General features: G+C 39.6%; 1 protein-coding gene across 5 annotated transcripts in view; it reads right to left on the bottom strand.

The window, feature by feature from the left end:
• MGMT (O-6-methylguanine-DNA methyltransferase) overlaps nt 1–27,500 on the bottom strand; it is a 178,751-nt gene that overhangs the window by 33,985 nt on the left and 117,266 nt on the right. For 3 of the 5 annotated variants that reach the window (XM_088670422.1, XM_088670423.1, XM_088670421.1), the window contains one exon: nt 14,715–14,875. In XM_088670422.1, the coding sequence (XP_088526548.1) occupies nt 14,715–14,875 (161 nt within the window). Of the gene's footprint in view, nt 1–14,714; nt 14,876–17,544; nt 18,033–27,500 lie in introns of those variants that run through there. The other 2 variants (XM_088670424.1, XM_035137287.3) reach the window with 2 other exon arrangements.

Raw genomic sequence — 27,500 nt, forward strand, 5'->3', positions numbered from 1 at the left:
AAACTCCTGCCTACATGGAATGCAATTCTGATCTCTGACATGAGGAATGAATCTTCAGAGTGCATATGCACTGCAACTGTTCTAGAAGCATTAATGCCTTGATTAAACAATCTGAGAGGGGATAATTCCTGACAGATTCTATAAGACACAGACAGGATGTTAACATTTTCAAGTGACTCATTCTGCTTCACTCTTAATGAAAAGAGGAAATAGCACACAAGCAAGCTAACACACAGTTAAAAGTTTTAATTTTGAGGTTTTAATGTCAGCGTTTTTTTTCAGTCAGACCAACAGGGGTTCATAATATTGTAGGTACCACTAAACCAGTATGTCTCCATGTGACAAGAGTATCTAAGGCTTTATACAACAGTTGAAGTCTAATCATTTGCAGCCCTAACACTTCCAACAGGAATGTCAGCATTTCTATAATAAGACCCGTATTTAAGGGTTTATAACTCAGCTGCAGAAATCTGCTCCAGGCCTATACATGCCATACAAAATCCCACTTAAGGAACAAATAATCCTTTTACTACTTGGCAAGGGAGTCAATTTTGGGCCACTTCCAAATTCAAAGTCATAAAAATGGGCATTGCAACGTGTGTATGCTGAATTCTAGAGTGATTCAAAAGGTCCTATACAACTTTATGCTGCTCATGCATCAAAATACATGTGTACACAGGAGTTCCAAAAGGCCCATGCAGCAAACATCAATCAAACATGCACAAAATAGGTGGTGTATGCAATTTTCGCTTCTAGAGCAACAGGTGAGTCTTTGTTTTACACAAGAGGCAAGCCGTAGTTATGACTACTTCCACGATATTTTTATTAGCAACAAAATAATTAATCTAACAAGACTCTTACTCAGACATGTGTTAGACCAGATGTAGACAAACTGTGGTCCTCCAGAAGCTGTGGACTACAAATGCCATCATCCTTGATCACTGGCCATGCTGGCTGGGACTGATTGGAGTTGGATTCCAACTGTATCTGGAGGGCCACAGGTCCCCCACCCTGTGCTAGACAAACTCAAGAATTTTACCACCCCTCACAGAATTCGAATTTGAGCTAATACCTTGCAGAAGTATTCTGCATCAGTTGGACAACACTGCAGTGGAACAAAAACTGCCTCCCCTTTTCCCTAGTCTTATATCAGCCAAATAGAAAATAAGTAACAAAGTATAGGCACAACATTATTTTAAAAATTTATCTTTGTAAACAACATTATTTACATGTATCAGACAGAAACACCAGCAGCTAAAACATCAGACTGAACAAAAGGTCCAACTGCAATGGCATGACAGCAAAAGCTAATATATTATTTGCTCGTATTTTATATGTCCCATCTAGAAAACTATCACCATTATTGCATTTGTTGGAAAATGTCCGTGTAGTGTCAGTCCTATTAATATGAAATAAATAAATAAATAAATAAATAGTAACTCCACTCTGCAGGGGGAAAGGGTCCTATTTAACTCATCCTTTGATGGTGTGATTGCTTCAAGTACGGTATCTATGCACTTTTCTATATACTTCCCATTGCCAGCTTTGGGTACAGCCTGTACTAAAACAGTTACCAGTCCCGTGTTAAAAGAATGAATGGCAATTATACCTTGTTTCATCTGCTATGGCAACAATCTGATTAAAAGACTTAACTATATTTTAATAAATAAATTGATCCATCACATTTAAATTAATTTACATCCTATCAAAAGCTTAATATAGGCACTTTTTGAAGGTATTGAAGCAAGTTCAGGATAACTAGGGTTTTAATAGACAAGATGTGTAACTTTGTTGTGAAAAGGAAAATACATATTTAATATTACCCTGGCCTAGTGGGTTCACGAAGAGTCGGACACGACTAAACGACTAAACAACAACAACAACAAGTTTAAGTTTTGGTTCAGGGCTAAATCAGCCTGGGTCAACCTGGTAGATGGTTCTACACACAAGGAAAGGGACAAGGGAAGTATGACGTTGTTTCTGCTCAATCTCTGAGTGACTTTTGATACAATCAACCATGGTGTCCTAACAGCTCTGCAGCCCATGAGTTGGAGGTAATATGTTACAGTAGTTCCAATCCTACTCACATGACTGATTTCACTGGATGGTATTGGGTGATTATACCTCACCTTGCCTCACCTGGCAGTTGTGTTGTTGGGTGCTGCAGGGTTACATCTTGTCCTCAATCCTTTTAAACATCTATATGAAGCTACTGAGAACAGTAATTAGGGAATGTGGACCGGAATTTGAAATTTGGATCAGTGTTGGATCAGGGTTGTCATGTGGACGACACCCAGCTCTATTTTATCTGCTGTATCTGAGTCAGGGGCGGCTGTGGAAGTTCTGGATCAGTGCCTAGAAATAGTGGTGGGCTGGAGAGGGCCAAGAAGCTGAATCCAGGTATGGAAATTCAGTAGACTGCCTGTTCTGAATAGGACTGCACTCTCCAAGAAGGAGCAGGTATTCAAGTTCAAAGTTTATTGTGGCTATAAGCCCATATAAACATAAAAGAAAGGAGCAGGTATATAGTTTGTAGGTGCTTTTTGATCTATTGCCATCAGTGGATGCCCAAGTTACTGTGATGGGCCTTTTACCCGCTTATGGCCATTTCCAGACAGGGATAGCCTGTCACAGTCATCATAACTGGTAATGTCAAGACTGGAATACTGTAATGTGTTCTTGTAGAGCTCCCTTTAAGGTTCCTCTGAAGCAGAGGGCACACAAGAGAGGAGGAGGAGGAGAATGGGAGAGGAATTCTCACGCAAAGTTCGCAGAACTAACATTTGCATATTTTGGATGTAATGCAATCCTAATCAGGTAATGCACACAAGATTTCATAAAAGTAAACTACACACTCCATAAACAGCCAACGGGACTTCAGGGTCCTTAAATGGAAATTGAATTCACCTGATTTTATTGGAATACAACCACTTTTTACTGCTTATAAGCTGGTAACATTTCCAACATCTATTATTCCTGGGATATTTGAGACATATAATCCAGTATATTTTGGCAAGGTGGTGCAAAACAAGAGAGATAAGTGCATGAAATGTCTAGCTGTCATCAGAACTAACTGCCCAGCCAACAACAACAACAGCCAAGGAAGATTTTAGTTAAGTGTTTTAAGCTACTATTGTTTAGTGGGACTAAAAAAGTTGCCTTAATACTTACATTAATTGACTGAATGGCAGTTTTTGTGGAGCTCCTTTGTTCATCACTAAAATACATTTGTTTTTCAAAAGGACAAATATGCAATAAAGGACTAATATATATTTAGGACAGCAGGACCATGTTTATGTATCTAACCAGGGGCTCCTCCATCTGCTTGCATTTCTTGCCAACCCCATCAAGGCATTCACTCCCCTGCCAACCCCCTTCCCCACTGACAACTCTTTCAGCTCTCAGCTCCTTGAACTTCCCTCAACCCCCATTCCCACCTACCTGCCACACCTCAACCCACTGCCAGTCCCCATTCCCAACACTCCCCTGTGCCCCAATCTGCCCCAAACACCCTCTTTCCCAAAAGATCACCCCAAACCTATCTTTCCCAGCAGCTCACCCCAGTCTCAAGACCCCCCTGTTAGTATCTCTCACAAAGAAGTGGGCAATAAAGAGGAAAGAGTCTGTGTCCCCCATACCACCACCTCTCTGTACCACGCTTCTTTCTGGCCGTGGCGGACTAAGGAGAGAAAGACTCAGCAGTGACATTGTTGGACAGTATGTGAAGGCCTGCCTGGGATGCCTGTTCACCCACCCAGCTGTTTGCTTCCTCAACATCAGGAGCTGGCAGGACGCTGACAAGTGTGCATTGGGGGAAAAGGGGGCTGGAGTCTGACGCAGGAGGAGGGGAGGGGAGGATTTGTGGGGAACTGTTCCAGCCACGAGGCAAGAGTCAGAGGCAGGGAAAGGTTCAGAGCACAGGATGGGGTCGGAAGAAGCAGGTCAGGCAACTGAAGGCCCAGGTGCTTCCCCACCCTCTCCTGCACCATTGCCTCTCAGAACCAGGAGGGGATTGAAAAAAGTTGAGAAGACAAAGTTGCCATGCAGGCGCAGTCTCCGGTTGCATGTTAACAGCCCATTGGGGGAAAGTATGTAAACTGGTAGAGGGGGGAGTGGTTCCCTGTTGCTGCAACTGCTCCATAGAGCACAGGCCTGGGATTAGCTGCCTGGATGCTAGATTGATGTGCACAGGTTTCCAGGGCTGTAGAAGCGACTGTAAGTGTTAACTAACTGCCATGCGAGTTTCCTTGGCTGGGAAACGCCCTGACACTTGGCTGGATCACCTACCCATTTGCTTGGGCTAGGGGATTGCCTTGCCCTGTGGTGCTTGTGTGAAAGCAGGTGGGCAAGAGGGTTGTGGCAGTGATGACGGCAGAGGAAATATGGAAGACCACAAACCAAGCATAACAACTTTACTCTTACAAAATTATTAAATAGTAAGATTATTCCTGGATCCTTAGGACAAAACTGCAATACTGTCACAGCCTCATCCATCTTTACTTTCCCCCCAGCAAATCATTTGAGTCCTTTATAGACGACAAATTGCGTTGGATTAAAAATTAAACCCTTATTGGAATTTACATGCATACTAGGTCTAAAATCCTTACTGAAGTGTAAGTAATATTAATTCTGTAAAGAGGTGTTTATTTTTCTTATTTATCTGAAAGTAATGGCAGTTTCAGTTTTATTCATTGCTCACCCATTTTAAGACAATTATGGACTTCAAAGTACTAATATATATATGAAAGGCTGCAATCATTCATATATAGGTCCAAACTGCTGTGTTATAACTTACATCAAAAAGGCATTTCAATATTTATCCTGCTGCAGGAAAGCATTCTAGAAGAAGGCAGTATTTTTTATTTTTTATTGCTAATGGTTGTCTCACCATTAAAATGAAAATCTTAATGCATCTTATAATCAGAGGACAATTTGCAAATCATTAAGAGAAATGTAAAATTCCATTAAAATACAAATCAAGAGTCCCTCACTGGACTAATAATCTTTTTGATATTATTTTGCATCTCACTATTTCTGTTCCCAATATCCAGGCACCACAAATGATCAGTTCTTGAACATGCTATTTACCACAGCCTACTACTTTAACGAGAGACTGAGAAGTATAATCTGCTATTCAGAGCAGGTACTAATGAAGAATTCCATATATTCTAAAATTTAATTAAAACCCCAAAGATTTCAAATTAGATGCAATTTGAAATGCCTGGGGCAGAAATACATGCACTTGCGTGGCAAGGGTATCACGCTGAAAGTTGATACCGTAATTGGTCTTGATGTATTTTTGTGTTGCCAGGCTGAAGCGCAGAACTCATAACCATATAAAAATTCTCTGTAGATTACCTGCTCATTGAAAATGCCATCACTCAGGTAGTTCTCTACTAAATTACCATGCTACTAAAATGCACAAAGTGATTCGAAGAGAAGAGTGGCACAGCTGGTCGACGCTGCCAATGAGTTATGCATGCGCCGACACTGCCTTTTTTCTTAGTAAAATATGCTCAGCTGAATATTAAAATATAATTGGCATTCAACCTAAGTAGCTTAAACCATTTTGTTATCTCCTTTTAAACCGATTTGGCTCCTCCACATTTATTTTCAAGGATGCGATTCACAAACTAATGACACCAACACATTCAGTAAGATCTGTACTATTTTACATTTGTCATAAATAGGAACAGTTTCTACAGCCTTCTAGGGATGTTCTTTAACACTGGTTCCTCTTGAACATCAAAGACCCAATTCATGGGGAAAGGGGGGGGGAGAGACAGTATGCCATTTATGTTACTTCTTGCATATTTTATTCAGAAAAGAGGATGAGATGCAAATTTTCAGTGAAAAGTATCCTTTTGTAGCTCAGCAACTATTTTTGTTACAAATATATTGGCCACTTCTCGTATATGGTGAAATGACCTATTTGCATGTGGGAAAGGGGCATTCTGGGTCATGCTGAAACTTTATGTCAAAGAAACCTGAAGGCTGAGTTAACCAGCATTGCACATTCCTGGTGTTATGCTATAAAGACTATAAATTGTATTTTTTAAAAAAAACAGTAGAATAAGCCCATTATTACATAATAATTGCACAATTTTTGAATTGCTTATATTAGAAAGCCATGTACTTGTCAAAAAAAAGGTATCTGCATAAAAAGTATGGGGAAGGACAAATAATTAAGTGAAGAGATTCAACTTATTAACTGACTACTACTATGCATTAGCTTTATTGCAGAAGAAATATGCATCTTGGATAACAGAATACATGTGTGTCCCTCTAGAGAACCTTTGGGAGCAGTGATGTGGGTTGATGGAGGGAGAGTGACATTGCAAAAATCGCCTTCCTTTTGAGGTTCACTGATGGAAGCCTCCACTGGATCAGACCACCTTCTATCACAGGAGGGATACTATTAGATATAAGCTATTAAAACTTTGAAGTCTCAAAGTGGTATGCTGCTTATAGAAATGCTACTTTGAGCATAATTATGCAATGGCAAAGAATTGGAGGAATACATCCTTACAGTGGTACCTCGGGTTGCGGACCCGATCTGTTCCTGGGTGCCGTTTGCACCCTGAAAAGTCCGCAATCCGAGCGGCGCTTTCGCGCATGCTCATGAATTCTGATCATCTCAGCCAAAGGTTGATCCAGATCCTGGACATAAATCAGATGCAACACTTGACACAGAAGGGGTCTAGGAGGAGACTACAGGAAAGAGAGGAATTATTAGAAGCAATAAATGCTTGTTATATAAGCCAGAGACGAGTACAACTGATTTGGGGTATGGCACTTGAAACGGTCTGAAAAAAACAGAGACACGACAATCTGAAAGGAATATATCAGCACATTGGCTATTGCCAACTTTTCTGAACAGCAGTTGCACCTGCTGTGCATTGTGTACTTTTCATTTCACAAAATTTATGCACTACTTGACTGTTTTGTTCTTGTTTTGTTTTGTTTTTTTTTAAAAAACCCTCAAAGCAGTTTTACAAAGATAAAAAAGGAAGTCAATGAAAAAGTAGACCTCACCGCCAAAGGTGCCCTTCTTCACTGTCTCCTGAGACGGATGGATACCAGCAAGTTGAAAACATACAAGATGTTAAAATACTAAAATAGGTTATAATTCACATCAACTTCCTAGGCATCTGTGTAGGCCTTTTTGGGGGGGGGGAGAGGGGATGTGGTATTACCCAAAAGGTATGGAGAATAGATCAAGGTAGGTCAAGGACTAGATAGCGGCCACATCAGTAAACAGCTATCACAGTTAGCCTCACAGCAAACAGGGAAGACATTCAAATTTTGCCAGACATTTGCTGTGTTTTAATTATATTTCTGCTCTTGTGGGCTGTTGTTGAGCCTATTTCTCTTAGTTGTTCTTCTACTGTTGTGATTTTATTACAAATGGTCTTATCCTTGTAAGCAAATAGTGGGACCTTCTTGCTGAAAAGCAAGGCAGATTTCTAAATAAATAAATAAAACATTGCCCCATATTTGTGCCGCTCTTCTACTCTCCTCCCCCAGATTAATTCTTGATGTTATCGCTGTACTGAGTAGTTTGAGATCTGTAATTACATGTCCTCTAGAACTTTGTTTTCTGTATATGACTTTCACCACAGGCATATTTAATTAATTTAATTTGCCTCAAATAAAAATCTGCACACCAAAATATCATTGCTTGCCTAACTACACACACATAAACACACAACATTTGGATTAATACATCTGATTTCCCCCCACTATCTAGGGCAGTGTTCCGTATGTTTGCGTGCTATTAGTGCTGTAATAATTTTCACTTTTGCTGTAACTTGAATGTTTTGATTTTTCTAGGCTATAATTAGGTCCCATGTTGCATGGTCATTTCAATCTTGATACTTAGATCTGTTTCACAATTACCTTTGTCATGTTTTATAGAATTAAGAGGGTTAAAAGAAGTCACTTAAAAAAAATCTTGATGATGTTAGATCTGGCTTGCTGCATTAATCTGCCTTATCTGCATTAATTTAATTTTCTTTATCTCTGTGGAAAGCTGCTTGGACTTCCCCACCTTCCTAACTCTGATGATCAAAGACTTCACAGAAATATTTTCAACACTGTGCTGTATCAGTGTAATGCACATTGGATAATCTTGCAAACACTATGACATTAAACAAACTCAGAAGGTTAGCTAAATGGAATTTAAGTTGTAAATATTTATCTATTACCTATGGGAAATCCCCCAAGATAAACATTGCAAATCTTTCAGGGCCTAAATAAAGTTGCACCTAGATCCTAAAACACTTTGAAGCCCCACTGATTTCAATCGGCCTTAGTCTAATAAGTAACACTTGGACTTAAATCACCCAAATAATATTGTTACAGATTTGAGGGAACCAGAGTCTGAGGGTGCAAAGGCACCTGTAATTGTAAGAAGTTAGTGAATGTTAGGGTTAGGGTAGAAACCACTAAATGCTTGGAGTCTTCCCCCTGGGATGGAAGTCGTTAAGCATGCCAAATGTGTTGATAGCGCGTCAAAGGAAGATGCTTGGGTCTGTGAAACTGAGGTTGCCAGGGTTAACGTGGATGTGATGTCACACAGGAAAAATGTTGTCTTTTTTTAAAAAAAACCAGAGGTTTGGAGAAAGGGCAGATGAGCAAACAGAATGGGAGGTGTTGTGTTTGTCAAGGAGTTCTGGGAGGAAGGAAGACAACAAAGGAGAGAACTTGATGTGTTGCTGGGTGGGAGGCTGCAATGAGAATCCAGGGGCCATGACTGGCTGCTGTTTTGGACCCCAACTTGCTGAAGCTATGATGGGGTCAACAAGAAACCCTCTTGTGGTGTAATGTACTGTATCCCACCTCCACTGAAGGCTTGGATATATTTTACACAGGTGGATATATGTGTAAAATAAACTGTATTTCTTAAAGACTCTAGTCTCTGCTGTGCCTTGATTTTCCAATGGAAACACAACCCTGGGTGTGTGCCTGGAAACCCCCTGGAATCATGGTACCACTGAGCAGAGACTAGGGGTGGCGTGTAACAATGTTGTATCACATGACTGCTTAGCACCAACAGACGGCAGCAATACAATCCCCAAATAGGAGACAGTATTAAGGTATATAAAGAGAAACACGGACATAGAAGAAAGCAGGTAATTGCAGTACATTGCAGGATGGAATAACACTGTGGTAAAGCTTGGGTACCCAGAAATGGATTAGTTAAAGAAAGGGTGGGGAGTCATGGAAAAGCACCTACAAGAGAAGGCCAACTTAGCTAGATGAGCAGGAGGGAAGAAGTAGAAGGCGACATGGTGGTATGGCAATAAATAAGCTGCATTCCAAAGAAATGATAAATTTTGACTTAAAAACATTTTGACAGCATCTGAAAAGCTTCATCTTATTGTGTGTTTGTTGTCTACCTGTGATAGCCCTATTTTGCTGGGGAATAGCTAATTCTAGCAAATTTACTAGTGTACTACTGCAGCTGAAGGACATGCAAACACAGTCTTTCCTGAAACTTACTGTGTAGACACAAACAAGGTCAACATTTTAAAAGTGTTAGCAGAGCATACATTTTCCCAATATGCCTTTTCGACTTTATAAAGGTCGAAATTAAGTGCACGATCATTTTCCCAACAAGATACTGTTATAAAAAGGCGCATGGCATGCTTTTGACAGAGAAACAGTTCCCAAAAGAACATAAGGGTAGCAAAAACAAACAGTCAAAAAGTAGCAAAAATGCTGATCTTCCAGTAGCACTGTCATGGTACATCTAATTGATGGTGCTGGACCCCACTCTGTTCCAGAAATAAATCTTTTAAGTGATATTTGTGACTGTTTTTCCATGCTCTGTGTTGAAGAATTGCCTTTGCACAGTCTCTGCAATTAAATCATGGGTCAACATTAGCTTCTCTGTTTCCTCCTGCTCCTTCCTATTTCAAGGGTCTCCTTTACTCTTCACATTACAAATCACTGAGATGTACAGTAGTATCAGCTTCCTGCTATGTAAACTGTTCATGCTTGCCATGCAGTGACCTCTCTGTATTGATTCAAGACATCTGACAGTCTGCACTGGTCTCTTTAAATTCATGGGTGTCTTCTATCTCTTCTGCTCTTTTGATCAGTCCTTTTCTCCCTCCTTCACTTTTTGCACAGGTAGCTATGGAAAGCAATAAGACCTAGATTTCCACTGCCCCTGAAAAGCAGTTCACTGGGCGCTAAGCTTTAAAGAATCACATTTTTCCCCACACCAGCTGTTTCTAGCCCACTTAATTTGAGTACAGGAGTTCCTACTATGTCACAATCAATAAAATGGCATCCGAAGGTTTAAAACTTTCCAGCTTTACAAGGTAATATCTCAAGAAGATCAACCTTTTTTAAAGGTTTAATTTAAAGCAGAGAGGAATGGTTTATATTGATTCTAAAACTCTAAATGCTTTTCTTATTTTAGCAATTACCTTTCAATAATTATGTTTTAAGCACCAGAAATGTGTACCTGATTCAAGAGCATGTGGTAATTATTACGCTTTGCCTTGTACTATAAAATTAACTTTGGGAAGTACAGAACTTGAAGATAAATTCTGAAACAAAAGTTCGTGGTGAGTTTGAGATATAAGAAGCAAAAGGAACTGTACGCTGTGTAATAGTGTTAATTCCCTTGGACCATATGAATACTTTAAAGTATCAAAATCATCTTTTGTTTGCTCTGAGATGTGCAATATTTAGCTGTCAAGATATTGTTGATTACAGTCATACCTCGGTTTAAGTACGCCTCGGTTTGAGTATTTTCAGTTTAAGTACTCTGCGGACCCGTCTTGAACGGATTAATCCACTTTCCATTACTTTCAATGGGAAAGTTCGCTTCGGGTTAAGTATGTTTCAGGTTAAGTACGGACTTCTAGAACCAATTACTGTACACTCATACTTCGGGTTAAGTACACTTCAGGTTGAGTACTCCGCAGACCTGTCTGGAACAGATTAATCCACTTTCCATTACTTTCAGTGGGAAAGTTCGCTTCAGGTTAAGTACGCTTCAGGTTAAGTACAGACTTCCATAACCAATTGTGTACTTAAACCAAGGTACCACTGTATTATCCCTGAATACTGACAATGTTGACTAGAACGGATGAGAGTTGGGAGTCCAATCATATCTGAAAGGCTGCAATGATCCCCACCCTTGCTTTAGTTGGAAATGCACTATGGAACCTCAAGGTGCTTACTGATGTGATCTCAAAGCTTCTGTTGGTTGGCTAACAGGTGATAGAGAAGAGCTAAAGACCAGATGTTGCAAGAAGAAGGAGGAGGAGGAGGAGGAGGAGGAGGAGGAGGAGGAGGAGGAGGAGGAGGAGGAAGATGATCAAGGCGACCACTGACTGGTCAGCACAATTTTGATACCTAATGGTTCTAAAACATATAAACATGTCAGTTTGTACACATTAGATCACAAAGAGTCAGCATGGGTTACTTAAGAAGTGATTCCATTTTGACACTATCTCCTTTTTTGAATAGAGTTACTGGTGTTAGCTAGATCAGGGGAATGCTGCTGATGTATTTTATCTTTTTTCAGCAAGGCAAGTGACAGCAGAAAAGGCTAATGCAGTTCTAGCTTGCATCAGTTCTGCTTTGGTCAGGAAGCCAGGAGTAGTGTGCCCAGTGGATTAAGAAAGGTATCAGCAAATAGACATGTGTCCAAATGAATGGTCAGCAGCCTGGAGATCAGGCCATATTAAGGAAGGTGAAGGCTGCTTGACAGTGGAACAGACTGCCTTGGAAAATGGCAGACTCTCCTTCATTAAAAATTTGTAAGCAGAGATGGGTGGCTACCTAACTAGGATGCTGAAGAAGTGGGCTTTCTTGCATTGGCAGGGAGTCAAACTAGGCAACCTTTGAAGACCCTTTCCAACTCCAGGACACTGCTTTCCAAGGCATAATGATGAAATGTATACGTTCCCATTGTCCGTGTACCAGGATTTCATTAAAAGATTATTCTCAAAGTAAGTGGCTCAACACATATATGCAGAAGAGTAAAAAAAGGATTGGATACAATGGATAAATAAAAATCCTACTACTAGCTTACAGGTAGTCAGATTTAAACAGAAATGATATTGTAAGTAAACAAAAAAAAAATTCCAGCTTGTCCTTGCTCATTTACTTCGGACTCAGCTGTCATTCTGAATTGCCTTTAGCCACTTCAACTAAGCATTTCTCCTCCTGTTTAACTTTGAGATGGAGATGTGTCTGAGTAAAGTATACATACAGGTGCTACCAGAAAGTGTCAAGATATCAAATCAAGGCAAATAATTCAGAATAGATGCTTGCAGTAAACAAATAAGCAAACAGCCGTCAAGAAGAGCACAGCTGAACTCTTGCATGTGATTATAACAGCTTCTTAAATGCAGTACATAAAATAGAAAAGTAGTACAAGCTCATGCTGCCACTGCTTAGTTCACTGGAGGGTGGAAATTAATGGCTGCTCTCTTTTCCTCATTAACCTGCTGGGTTGTAGGACCCACTTTTTCAGGGTGTGATCCCTTATTGGTGGGAAAATACACAAAAATGGGTGGGGCAAATTTTACAGGTCTTTCATAACTGAGGTCCATATGATCAGGTGATGGAATTGCACGATGGCAGAAAGGGATATTGAAGGTGTGCAATGGTAGAGCAGCTGTAGGTGCCTTTACCTACGAAGAAGTAACTTTGCTGACTTAAGTTTCTCACACACAAATAGTTGGTCCTGTTCAGTACTGCCATTCACTCTGGGAGAAAAGCTTCTACTGAAAAGCAGGCCAGTGGTTAAGAAGCATGTACCTTTGACACACTGTCCAGTTCTGCAGGTATAGTTTACCAGCAGTATGTGTGAAAATTCTCTACCCTTTAATTTCACACTAAATGTTTGCTGGTGGGATGGACACAAAGGATAAAGAGAAAGTGCAATGAAAAATAGCCATTAGCAGAGCCCTGTGTATGTGGACAATAGGCCTTGTGGACAACACAACACTGGGGACTTAAATTAAGGCACAGCGAAGAAACATTTTCTCTAAATTAGAGGTTTATGCACCTTTTGCACTGTGACCTGACTGAACAACATAGCAAAGAAAAACGTAGGCTTCCAAAGGGTCTCATTCTGAGGTGACTGCTGCATGCTAGAGTAACAGTATTGCCTGAGGGCTGCTATTAGTCACAGGCAGAGAGAAGCCTTTTTTGGTACCCAATTTTCTTTTCATTTCTTTAACAAACCAGCTGGTTTGAAAATGTACTACTCTCATTTTACTGAGGAAGACAGCCTCAGGATATTTTCCAATGGCTAAGCCTGCAAATTCATTGATGGAAACACTGATTCCAAGATCAGTCCACTCATGGTTAAATTCAGTTTATAAGCTCATCCCTCAAAACTGATTTACAATTTCTCCTCAGATAATAAGTTATCTCTTCCTGTTTATACTTGGATCCTTTCTTCTCTAACTTCAGTCAAGGTCTTGATACTTGCAAAATCCTCCCCATCTCCCATTCCTCTCTCTCTTTAATATTCAGAGTTTGGGGCCGCAATTGGAAGAACATATGATCAGTAAGGAGATGTATTGTTCCAGACAATTCTGGATATCAGGCTAAACAAAATGTATTTTATGCGGAAGTATGTGTTTAGAAAAAACCCACATGTGCTACAGCTATTTATCAGTGTTAGTCATCAAAAATATTGGCTAGCATTTCAGTTTTACACTTTTTTCCAGCTATAAAACATGCACACCTGCTCTCAGTCTGAACTCTATTAACTGAAAAAAAGGAAGGAAAAGCACTCTCTTAGAATTCAACATGTTGAGAAAAACATTTCTGGACTCAAAAAATGGGCTTGTGGTGCAAAAGGTCACTATGTTACAGTCTGCACTTTGTGTAAAGTAAACCTGTTCCATATCTGGCACAAGAGACTTACCTGCATAATAGTTCGCACCTGCTTAATGAAAATATTTGCCATATCTGATAAGAACGGTTGAGGGTTAAAAGTCCTAAATATTTTGTGTTAAATTTTATAGGGATCTACTGAGTTGCAGGCATTAATTCATTTCCTTCCAATCTCTATTGGACCTCTACTCTCCAACAATGGCTATGCTAGTTGATATTGATTAAGAGTGTTAACGCCTTCATGCATGAATTAGTGTTAAGCATGTTGATTATATGAGGCTGGTTACACCACACTTTCCTCACAGAATTGCCAATATACCTAGGAAGATTTTGTATGTGCCGATTCCATGAGAAAGGCCCATGCAACTGGCCACCTGCTGCCCATGCGGTTAGCCTACTGAGCCATAATTTCTCAGAATGTAATTTTCAAAGAATTTCCCCCAAAATATTCTCCACCATTTTTCTGTAGGGGCTGCCATTCCCCACCAATGACACTAGGTCTGTGCAAACATCATGGAGGATGCAAAATGGTGGCCTGGCTTCCACACAGTTGCAATGATTGCAAACCAAACCACCACCACAACAACCTGAGATCTTGCCACTGCTAATGGTGGATCCTACCCTGGAGAAACTGGGAAGAGTTTATCCTCCCCCTGGAGAAGTTTGTGAGATAAGTCTTCCAAATCTCTCTGGCCACAAGTATGATGAAATAATTCAAGAGGCCATTTGCATGTGGTTCTAATCTAAAACTTTCGGATCAGCATAGAATCTACTTACAGACAAGAAACTTTCATACAGCTAGGCATGCCACATGTGACAATACAAAATATACAGACCGTTCTCCAGCAGCGGGTGGTGAAAAGGGGGCACTGGAAGCTTCTCTATCATCCAGGGTTCGCAAAAATAGGCCTGAAACCAAGCCACACACTGTTTCAGTGGCTCCGCTGTTTCCTTTGAGGTTTCACATACTTCACAAGACACAGAGGCATCCGCAGTGCTAGAAGAATGATAACATTAGTTTAATAATTAGTTTCACAGTCCAACTGCAAACTTTTTTTTTACAATGCTGCAAACAAAAGAGTAAGATACCAACTCACACAGAATGAATTTCCCCTGCCCAAATACAAGAGCAGCAGAAAACACACACACATCTATGTCTGAAGAACTGAGCATCAAATTAGAAAAGGGGACTACAATAAAGTAGCTCAGTTTCCATTTAAGAAGCAAAGGTCCAGGTAATCTTTACTTAGGTTTTGTATTATTCAAGTCCAACAGAATAGAAATATCTTCTTTTAACTTTCTACATCCCCAATAAAAGTGATTTCAAACTCAAGAAAAAAAAGAATTTCCTGTTCTTAACTATGCAGACATGAGCAAACCACTTCTGAACAGCAACAGTAAAAGTGTCAAGTGTTACTATTGTTTAGCAATGCTTATAAACTAGAAAGAAAAATAAACCCTCCGTGTTAGTGAAACATACTTATAGGTGGTGAGAGGGACAAAACTAGAAGGTAATTTCTGCATTTGCACTTCCAGTATGACTGCAATTAATCAAATATGCCACGGAGACTTCTATACAAGAAATGCAAGCCCAATGTCGTGGGCCCTTCCAACTCTACAATTCTATGATTCTATGATTGCTAACTTGCAAATAGTTCTCATTTACTGGGACCCATCTATTGTTTTGTATTGTTATGTTCCTTATTTAGGATATGCAGTGCCTGGGGGGGGGGTATGCAGTACTGGCACCTTTTTTGTTTTTTGCTTTAAAAGTGTGGAACTTACTGTAACAACTACATGGTGAATACCAGCAACTATATTTCTAGAAAAAAGCCCTGAGGATATGAAACCTTAAGAATTTCTTGCTCCACTTCCCAGGGGAATATAGGTGGTATTCAACTGAAGTTTACTCAGAACCTACTGAAATTAATGGACCTAACTTAATCATGTTCATTTGCAGTAAGTTTAGTTCAGGCTTCCTCAACCTCAGCCCCCCAGATGTTTCGAGACTACAATTCCCATCATCCCTGACCACTGGTCCTGCTAGCTAGGGATCATGGGAGTTGTAGTCCAAAAGCATCTGGAGGGTCGAGGTTAAGGAAGCCTGCTTTAGTTTGAGTAAAACTTAGCTGACTGCTGTCCTACAATCTCACCCCACAAAGAAAGAACCCTAACACACCTTTATTAACACCCAGCCTGTTTTTCTGGGAATTTATTGGCCTGCATAGTTCTTATAACAGAAACATTTTGTCTTAAATTCTTATTTTAAATTCATCTTAACCCCCGATATGACCACACACACTTCTGTTGTAGCACCCCATTGCAATGGTTTATTTGGATTGATTGCTTATTCATGTTTGAATTACTCACACAGATTTTATCTGACATGACATGGTATACATGGATAAAATCAAAAGCATTTATGCTATATTCAAATATTCTAGAATGAAATTAATTCCCCCCTCCTATTTTAGAAAAGGCCCCATACTATTGATAGTACTTCTCCCACTCCTAGTTTTATTAAAATAACTAAAATAACTATGGAAACACAGGTTTCATAACAACAATACGGATGAATGTGGAGGCTTAAAAGATCGGAGTCCATAAATTTATATCATTATCAAACAACAGCACAAGGTTACTAAAAAATTCTTGGAACTTTCCCAGGTGGGCAGAACATCCAAATAATGACTCATTGTCTCATTTGGAAATAGGAAAACTTGCTGCTTGCCTCTTTACTATTGAGCACACAGGACCTTAGCTGAATAGGGAAAGGTAATCTTCACATGTCAATCACCTCAACTGCTGCTACAGCAGAATATGCAAAGAGTCAACTTTCAGCAGGTACGTTTTTAGAACAATTTCTATCAGCATGGGCAAGGAAGAAACTCCATCTTGGTTCCCAGAAAACTGTAACAACACCCTCACCTGTAAGTAAATCAGTAAATACTAGCTCAGCCGTTAGCCAGCCAGTTCCCTACTTTGTTTGGAAGATCCTATCAGATTGCACCCACAGAAGCGACATCAGCTTCTGAAATCCACTCTATTACATTCGTAAATACACGTCTGTAACCTGCAGCGTCTGTAACCAGAGGTACCAATGCATGCATTCAAGTGCATTTGTGTTATGTCACAACTGTTTCCTCTGCTTCTTATTGCTCACTTTCACTGGTAAGCAGTTTGCAACTGAGTATTGACAACACACAAACTGTCCCTGCAGTGCCAATCCTCTTTGTGCATGTGTAGGTTGTTGCTTTCACCATTGTTTTTTTTTTAACATACAGGTGTTTTCTAAACTCTTCTAAAATGGCGACTGTTGTTTTTGCTGCAATGCACCAACGTCACTACTCCTCTGTAAATGAGTATAATGTAGCATTTCTCTACGTTGGCTCTTTCTGAATCAAACTCCTCAATTAAATTCATTGGCATGTAAACACACAGAATCTTCACACACAGTTGAATGTACAGAACCTGCTGCTGGTGAGCTAATCCAACAATGACATTCAGAACTACAACAGGGCATCTCACGTTCCCCTACAACCAACCAGGTGGCTTATCTTGTGGAAAGCAGAATCTACGAACAACCAGAGGGGTCCAGTAAAGCAGAACAGAGTGATAGAGAAAACTAGAGGTTGTATAGCTATCTGTCAGGGATGCTTTACTTACGATTCCAACTCTATGGTACTGACAGCATCTTGAATGGCAAGGGTAGCTTTCAGCATCAGGCACACACAGAGAGTGAGGCAGACTACAGACACCAATTCAGGGTCTGGAAAATGGAGGGAAACAAGGCATGCAGGGACACAGGCTGCTACAGCAAATGTGACTCCTTATCTTGCAAAATTATCACCTTATAGTTTGCACATTTCATATTTCTGTTCAGATATCAGATGTAAGTTTAAATAAACAGAAACACGTTGCATTTCTCATGTGAGTTTTAATAATGCTTATTTATCATCAGTGTTTTCATACTGCCCTTCAATCATATTCCCAGGGTGGCTTATGAAAAGAGTAATACAATTAAAATGTAAATACAAAAATAAGTATTTTTAACACTTTAAAACGTGGCATTAAAATATCCTTCACAACATCTTTTAAATGTTCCTGATAATATATCATGGAGTAAAATATACATAAAACACATATTAACATTCCATGTGGAAATAAATAAAAAGTTGTTACATCAACACCTTAATGTCATTTAAATAGTCTTCCTTTGATAGATGAAGGCAAAACTACCCCCAAAATTGCAGATGAATTGTCTAGTCCCTAATGATTCCAAAACAATTACAGGATGCAGAGCAATCTAGTTAAATTTTATTCAAAAGCTTACTACACTTGTGTTTTCTCTTATTTTTCTATCAATGAAACCCAGGAGGCTTAAGCACAATTCATTATGTATGAGACCCAACTTACAGTGCTTGACTGTTGATTAATAGGAAAGTTTGCAGTGTGTACATTTGCAACATTAGATGCATACAATATGCTAACTTATTCTTCCACTGAAGCTAATTATTTACAAAAATGACTACTTGAGACTACAATTTATTAAATGCATGCATCCAGTCTCAATTTGTCCCCAAAAGACAGTCTGGAATGAAGATCTTTTACTTGATGTGACAACTTCTGGAAAGAGTGTTATTAATATTGTAAATGTGGCAAATAAAGAGTTCAGATAGCCTTATGTCTATTTTGTGTTTGTTTTTCACAGCTAAATCAATGAATAAAAACAGCTTTTCAAGAAGTTTAATACCCATATGAGAGACAAATTCTTTCTGCCCAAGTTTAAATTAACCGTATAAATAATATGTCCATATATTAGTAATAATGATTTTAAAAAATAGCTTGACAACTGAAATACATGGGAGTGGGTATACTCAATCTTTCAATTATACTTATTCATTTTTACTGACTCTTCTTAATTTGTTAGAACAACATCTATTTTGAAGATATGCTTAAGAAGCTCTAAAAAGGCCTTCACTGTAAACCTGCTTATAGTTTGGCAGCTTAATACTCAATCAATTTCAGGTGAATTTTAGGTGGCTAGCAATTCACAAGACTGGACCCTGTACAACTTCAGAATAAAACGTTGTACTGTACAGAGAAGCAGCATGCAAACTTATTGGTGTTTAAGATTGATCAAACAACATTTGGAAAGTTGTACTTGTCCATCAAATTCTCACGAACACCTAATATTCCTGATGTGACACATGGTTTCATGATTTCAAATAATGCCTTTTTAGGCTTTTTAAAAAACCTGGACCCACTAGCATTATAGGAGTGATTCTCAACCATCTCACCTAAGATGACTTCAGTGGTTAGGATGAAACATAAACATAGATGCAAACACTACCACAAAATGCACACAGCATTCCTATTTGTGTAGCCTTCCTGTTGCTACTTGTGGTATCCAGAATGTGGTTCTCTCCACATCCTATGTGGTTGATACATGCCACTACATACTTTTAAAAGGTGAGAGTAGAAAATATTTCCTATCCTCAAATGCCAAGATAAGGAGTAAGGGTGGAATCAATATTAAAGCCACTAAGAATCAACTGATAGCATGGAAGGTCACTAAACGTTATCATTTGCTTTGTGCCATTAGGATTTTGACTGGGTCCTATATAAAAAAATTAAGATGCGACTTGGGGCAAATCTGTATTGCATCTCCTCCTCGATGCAAAAAGGATTTATTTTGCAATGACAAACTTGAAATCTCCAGTTCCACCGACATGAAGTTGACGTTCTCATGTATTAGATGGTCGGATGAGCTGGACGAGGAAATATCTAGGAGGTTACTCTCAGATAAATTCCTCATTAGGAGAGACAAACCCCTCATGCCCTGAAATTAGAATAAACCTGTTTCAGAATTTGATTTTACTTCTTCAACCGTGTTTGACCCCCCCAAAAAAGGCAATTTGGTGGTCATTATTCCCCCACAATTCTAAACCCTGGCTCAATCAGGAATGCCTTGCTATGAAGCTCTCTTTGATGGGAAAATACAGGAACTATAGGTCCGCCAATCAGTATTTTAGTCCTTTTGTGACTTCCCAATACAGATTTGCCCCGTAGACACCCTCATAACAAGGAACCCCAATATCTTAAAATCAAAGCCATCCTTTTTGTGAATAGCATACACATAACTCAGGTTTGCATGTACAGTACATTATATATTTTACACACACACACACACACACACACACACACACACACACAAAACAAAACAAAACATAAAACAAATGCACAGTCTTTTTAGTTTTAGTCCTTAGAAAAGTTCTAGAATAAGGTTTCCTTACAGAATGGTATAATGCTTCCATAATGGTGCCAAGGTCAGGTTTATCAGAGGCAATTAACTATGTGAGTAATTGCTTCAGGGCAAGTTTAATATGCACACCTGACTTCAGTCATTTATTTTCTTAGATTCTCCATCTCAGGCCATACCCTTCAGGTGCAGGTTTTTCCCCTCAGTACCAAACAATCTCCATGTGCTACAGCATTACCTCCTTTGCTTAGGCTTTCACCAAAATCCGGGGCCTATTTATAGGGAAAGGTGTTTTAGTCCACACAGCATTAATTGGCATTCTTTCTCCACATGATGAAACTGCATCATATTTAACTATGAAAATAATACAATCTGGCATTTCCTAATATTTTGATGCACTTCTCTGGGTTAGTGTGGTGGAATCACAGCAACTACCATAGGAAATACTGTGAAATGGGCTGAATGTTACTACTGGTAGTGATTTCTAAAAAATTAACTCATCCCTTGTCCCTTATCTCACAGGCATCATCTAGTGTTGGCTGTAGCTAGAGACAAGATTCCAAAATAGTTGCACATTCTGAATTAAGTGTCAGTACGCCCTGTTCAGCCCACGTCTTAAGCACGTCCATGGGCTAGGCAACTGGAGCACCTTCACCGACCTTCCGGTCACAGGAACAAAGACAGCATTCCTGGAGAAAAGGTTCTGGTGCAATGGACTCACAATGAGAGGGTGTGAGTCCATTGCACCAGTTACTACAAAACACTACAGACACACATGAGAAGAGCAGTTCCCATGCAGCCATCTTATCTCTACTAGAGAAGAGTGAAAAGTTTTTCAGGCAAGAGACGGAAGAACTAAAGAGCAGCTTCCGCCCACTCCTTTATCATAACATGAGCGTAAAACAAAGATCAGGAGATTATTGCAATGGGAGGGGTGAAATGCCAACATTAAGACTATCAGAAAGTTAATTCTTCATATACGATATAAATATCAAAAGAATCTACACAAAGTCAACCTTACATTTCCATTTATCCTATGCAGTATATTAACTTCCCTTGAAAAGAAATCACCCTGCAGTCTTCATAGAATTACATAGTTCAAGGCACCACGCTCCACTTTATTATATATTGTAGGTATACACAGCTCAAGACTGTTTCTTTCTGAGTCTGGGTGTGAGATGTACTTAGACAGGGGAGATTTTTCTATGTTCAGGATGATTTGATGAATCATGAATGGCCTGGGTTGAAATTGGGTTGGAAGGAATTTTGATTATGTTAATATATCAGTTTTACTATACAAGGCAAGGTCTAATAAATGTTCTAAACAAAATAGCTTGGCAGTTGTATACTTACACTGTGTTGCATAAGAGGGAAAGCAAAAAGAGGAACAGTACTCCATGTGTATACAAAGTAAACAAAAGAGTTTGAGATTTTGTGTGCAATCCCATCATCTGGCTGGTGATTTTTTTTCCTTAGGGAGATACTTAGTATCATCAGACCATTGTTCCATCTAGTTCAGTAATGTCTATCCTCATTGGCAGCAGCTCTTCACAGACTGAGATGAGGACATTTATTACCGGGAGATGCTGGGCAATGAAAGTGGGTCATTCTGAACAAGAAGCACCTGCTCAACCACTGAAAGGTAGCCCTTGTCCTATTGATACATATAGTGCTACACCCAATATGCCAGCAAGTTTGGAAAACTCAGCAATGGCCAGAGGATTGGAGAAGATCAGTCTACATCCCAATTCCAAAGAAGTGCAGTGCCAAAGAATGCTCCAACTACCGCACAATTGCACTCATTTCACACGCTAGCAAGGTTATGCTTAAAATTCTACAAGGCAGGCTTAGACAGTATGTGGACCGAGAACTCCCAGAAGTGCAAGCTGGATTTCGAAAGGGCAGAGGAACCAGAGACCAAATAGCAAACATGCGCTGGATTATGGAGAAAGCTAGAGAGTTCCAGAAAAATGTCTACTTCTGCTTCATTGACTATGCAAAAGCCTTTGACTGTGTCGACCACAGCAAACTTTGGCAAGTTCTTAAAGAAATGGGAGTGCCTGATCACCTCATCTGTCTCCTGAGAAATCTCTATGTGGGACAAGAAGCTACAGTTAGAACTGGATATGGAACAACTGATTGGTTCAAAATTGGGAAAGGAGTACGACAAGGTTGTATATTGTCTCCCTGCTTATTTAACTTATATGCAGAATTCATCATGCGAAAGGCTGGACTAGATGAATCCCAAGCAGGAATTAAGATTGCCGGAAGAAATATCAACAACCTCAGATATGCAGATGACACAACCTTGATGGCAGAAAGCGAGGAGGAATTAAAGAACCTTTTAATGAGGGTGAAAGAGGAGAGCGCAAAATATGGTCTGAAGCTCAACATCAAAAAAACCAAGATCATGGCCACTGGTCCCATCACCTCCTGACAAATAGAAGGGGAAGAAATGGAGGCAGTGAGAGATTTTACTTTCTTGGGCTCCTTGATCACTGCAGATGGTGACAGCAGTCACGGAATTAAAAGACGCCTGCTTCTTGGGAGAAAAGCAATGACAAACCTAGACAGCATCTTAAAAAGCAGAGACATCACCTTGCCGACAAAGGTCCGTATAGTTAACGCTATGGTTTTCCCAGTAGTGATGTATGGAAGTGAGAGCTGGACCATGAGTTTGTGGACATGAGTTTGACCAAACTGCGGGAGGCAGTGGAAGACAGGAGTGCCTGGCGTGCTATGGTCCATGGGGTCACGAAGAGTCGGACACGACTAAACGACTAAACAACAATGATCACCAAGTTTGTTATTTACTGTTACTACAAGCTCCCTGTTGTAAAAGTGGGATATAAAAGTAACATACACATATCTTTAAATTTCTATAATGTACAGTATATATGATTTATACATAAATTCTAGACTTAATGTTTAATTGTTAAGCTTGGATCCTCCTCTTCCATGAAGAGATAAGAGAGAATTAGACACAATCCTAGGGCAGGCTCCTATTCAGCTAATGGTCGGGGCTAGACCCATAGGTGGCACTGTGGTCTAAACCACTGAGCCTAGGGCTTGCCAATCAGCAGGTCGGCGGTTCGAAACCCCACAACAGGGCGAGCTTCTGTTGCTCGGTCCCAGCTCCTGCCAACCTAGCAGTTCGAAAGCACATCAAAGTGCAAGTAGATAAATAGGTACCGCTCCGGCGGGAAGGCATTTCCGTGCGCTGCTCTGGTTTTGCCAGAAGCAGCTTAGTCATGCTGGCCACATGACGTGGAAAAACTGTCTGCAGATAAATGTCAGCTCCCTTGGCCAGTAAAGCGAGATGAGCACCGCAACCCCAGAGTCGTTCGCGACTGGACTTAACTGTCAGGGGTCCTTTACCTTTTTAGACCCATAGGCTCCAGTGACAGAACTGTGTTACATGATATCAGATGAGTGCTTTGGACTAGACTGATGCTTTTGAATGCTTAGGAGTGGTTCGTTCATGCACAAACATCATAGTCCAGTCCTTCTTATACATCAATTTGAACTCTCAGTTCTATCTTTGGCAATTAATCTTAGATAGCGCATTTGCAAAAGGCTTCAAATCAATGTACAGTGAGCACTCAAGGGTAAACTGGAACTATTTCAATGCACTGTAGTAACGGTCCAGAACAACTGTTGCTGTTTTTTTTTGTTTTTGTTTAAAGAAACGAGATCAAAAGAAACCACACAATTCTGAAAAAAGTGCAGTTTTATGGTCCAAATCCTACAAAACCAATCAATTTATGTCCGGTATCTCAAAAGATGCAAGTACAGCACCATTAAAATGCCCCCTGTTCAATATAATAACAACTTTTTAAAAACGCACTATGATAACAGACTGCCTTCCACTAGGCTTAGGTGAATCTGTGATGCAGTTCCATTAGCTTGCGTATAACATTAATAAATAACATTGCCACTTAAATGCCTTTCTTGTAAATTGGTTTGTTCTGTTCTGTATAAATAATATAAATGTCTCTGTTACCAGTATGTCAGATTCCCACCCCCTTCCCTTTACCTATGCATAGCATGCAACATGAGCCAATGTAGCAGTTTAATCTAAGAAGCAGTTTATAGAGCACCTACAATAATATATACTAAGTGGCTTGCATTTCAGTATCTGACATATAAAAATAAACTCAAGGATCAAACAGCCACCTATTGCAACTCAGTTTGAAAGCAACAGCTCAGTATTAAATTCTAATTCATACTTCTGGAATTATGGCTTTTGACGAAGCCTTCAAGATTTAAAGATCTCAACAGATCTCCCACAGCCAGTGGCTATGGTCTTTTGTTTCTCAGAAGGCAAGCTCAGTAGAAAGCTAGGATATGGTATGACTGCACAGAGCATGCTGGGCATGCTCAAACTATTTTGCCTGCCAAAAACAGCTCATTGAATTCCAGCCACCTGCTACACACTTTTAAGCCACCCTTCATATTCTTCATACTGTTATGAGTTTGTGGGTGCCAGACCCCTCTAATCCCTGAATCCAGCAAGTGTTAAAATTTAATCAAGCCAGGCTAGCTTCCTGATGAGGTAATGGCCTTGGTGATGGGCCATTAGAGAATGAAGAAAAGGGGGCTCTTTGTGAGATGGCAAATATTGGGGCTTCTCTCTCAACTCACAGATAATAAGAAGGACAAAAGCCAAAATTTGGAGTAGAGTTTGGGGGCTGTGATGTAAAACTAGAAGTCAAGCAGCAAGTTGGAGAGAGGGTCAGAGAACAATGTTTGATTTCTGTTTGAATCCAAGACTGCGGTTATGGGAGAAACAAGACCCTTTGGGGCTGTTAATGCTGTTAACCCCTCCATCATAGGCTCAGGTTGTATATATGTGCAAATAAGCCATATATCCTAAAGACACCGCAGTCTCCACTGTGCCTCATTCCAAAATGAAAAACAAACCCTAGGTAAATCCCTGTAATCTCAGCCTGCTCAGAGATTGGGATGGTATGTAACCATATTCTTAAGGTACAAAACTATTTCTTTAAAAAAAAGATAACTAGGGCATGGGTGCCATAAAAGTCCACATGCACTCAGCTAATAGATAGATAGATGATAGATAGATAGACAGATGGATGGGTGGATGATATTTTAGAAAGAAATAACCTAGAATTCACATTAACCTGTTAAGTTTACATTAAGTGGATCCAAGTTATTCTTTAAAGTGCTTAAACAAAGGTATTATGTTCACTACAACTTTAGCTTCTGTATAGTTCAAATAAAATAATTATAAAAAGTACAGGCCATTATACTTAGTCGCATCCCATCAAATCACCACCACAGTAAATATGAACCTTTGGTCAATTATTATAATTGGTGTTTTTTTAGCATGAATCTTGTGATTCATGGCTGGTGTTGGCTATCCACCACATAACCAATTCTCATTACAAAAGAATAGCCTACAAAACATCAGACACAATCTTCAATGAATTAATGCTAGGAAGAAGTCCAAAACAGGATTTTAAGGGCATGATGTTTGTTTGCCTGCTGAAATTCCAGGACTGGTGACTTGTTTTGAAAGACTGGTACTGAAAAGAAATAAATAAAAACCCTGCAAAAAACTATTCATGGATTTAGTTCCTTTCAACTTACCTTGCTCAATGTGCCTGAACAGAATATTCTCTGCCAATTAGTTTATGCAATTCAGAAAAATCTAACCCAGACTGCCAAGAAACAAACCAGAACCTCTAGAGTGCAGCTGGATCTGCAACCTACCTCCTTATCTTGTTAAGCCTGTAAGACAGCCTCTCTCTGCCATTTTCAATTAGATATACTTTATGAAAACTATGCCAATAAGATACTAATTGGAGAAGTGAGAAGCTATTTGTGTGAGAAGACAGTGTAACTCAAATATACAGTACAATCTGGTACAACAGACAAAACGTATACAAATATAGGCACAGACACGCTGTAAGAATTGCTGTTATGCCTCTCACCAAGTAGATGAGGAACAGGAATCAGAGCAATATGTTTTGTGCACATATAATAAAAGGAAGCTGGAAAAGAGTATACCCAAGCATATACCTAATGTAACATCCTATACATCAGAGATTATCGAACATTCTGTATATTGATCCTAACTCTTTGCCTATAGTCCAGTGGCAGGCAATTACATTTCTCTTCAGTCATGCAATCAATTCAAAGCTGGTTAGGTTACGAGTATTGCACTGGTGAATTTTGGGAATTTACTTTATTCTTACTTGCGTGAGCATTCTTTTACACAGTGGCTTGATTGTTTGTCACCTGTAAAACAGGCCTGGAGATTCTGATTAAGACCTTTCTTTGTCAACTGCCCATCCTTCCCAAGACCTACTACCGGTGCTTTCAATCTCTTTGCTCAATAGAGATGCCATAGCTGTGTGACTTTCAGAATACCCGACTAAGAAGGTGCAAAACGCACATTGCCCTTCCTCACCCAGTCCACCTTTTCCGATTCCTGCCTATTGGTCTCACTGCCTAAACTGAGAATCTGCCTCCTCCATTGGAAAGGGTCAACAGCTTCAGCATCTATCAATACATTTCCCAATTAAAATATTATCATAGGTTTTATTCATGTTTACAAATTAAAAATAGCGTAATTGGGTTTAAAAGATTCCAAAGACTATCATAAACAGGATTACAAACAAGAACAAGCTGATAAAGTTTTGCTCCTCTAGCTTCTATCCAGTGTCTTATCCTAGCTGATGATTGGCCTTGTAAGACTGATTTATATAGCACTGGTTTATAACAATAAGTGTATGTGTCCACCTCCTCTGGCAGAGCTGAGAGCAACTAAATGCCGTTTTTTGCTATGTCCAAACTCAGCAAACTGTGGTTAGTTGTGATGATGATTTGGTGAAACATGCTAATTTAAATAGTTAAGGTGAAGTACAGCTTGAGGTTTGGAGATAAAGGTAAACTGCCGTTTCTTGAAAAAGAAAGCAGATGATTCCCATCTTCACTTCACAGTGGTGCAGAGGAAAAGAGGGTAGCAGGGAGCGCGTGAGCTTGAGGCCTGCATATGTAAACATTGGATTGTAAACATTGGATTGTAAGTTTAGTGTTACATCTAAACCAGGCAAGCAAGTCTTGTGCCAAGGTAAAACTAGCTCAATTCAAAGTGCTCATTTTGAACTTTAAAACTCTTCACGATTTGGAACCTTGTTTATTTCCTTGTGCCCACCCATATTCTAAGATCGTCAACAGTGGCCCATCTTTAAGCACCTTGTTTATCTGAACAAGTGGCTTCAAACATTGGTTGCACCCCAATAATGGAATGCTTTCCTAGGAAGTCTCACCTGGCAAATATCTTTTTAAAAATCCCAGGCTTTTTGATCTTCTGGACATTGATTTTATGCTG

Source organism: Zootoca vivipara, chromosome 5 (genome assembly GCF_965207765.1).
Source record: "Zootoca vivipara chromosome 5, rZooViv2.hap1.1, whole genome shotgun sequence".
Lineage (NCBI taxonomy): Eukaryota > Metazoa > Chordata > Lepidosauria > Squamata > Lacertidae > Zootoca > Zootoca vivipara.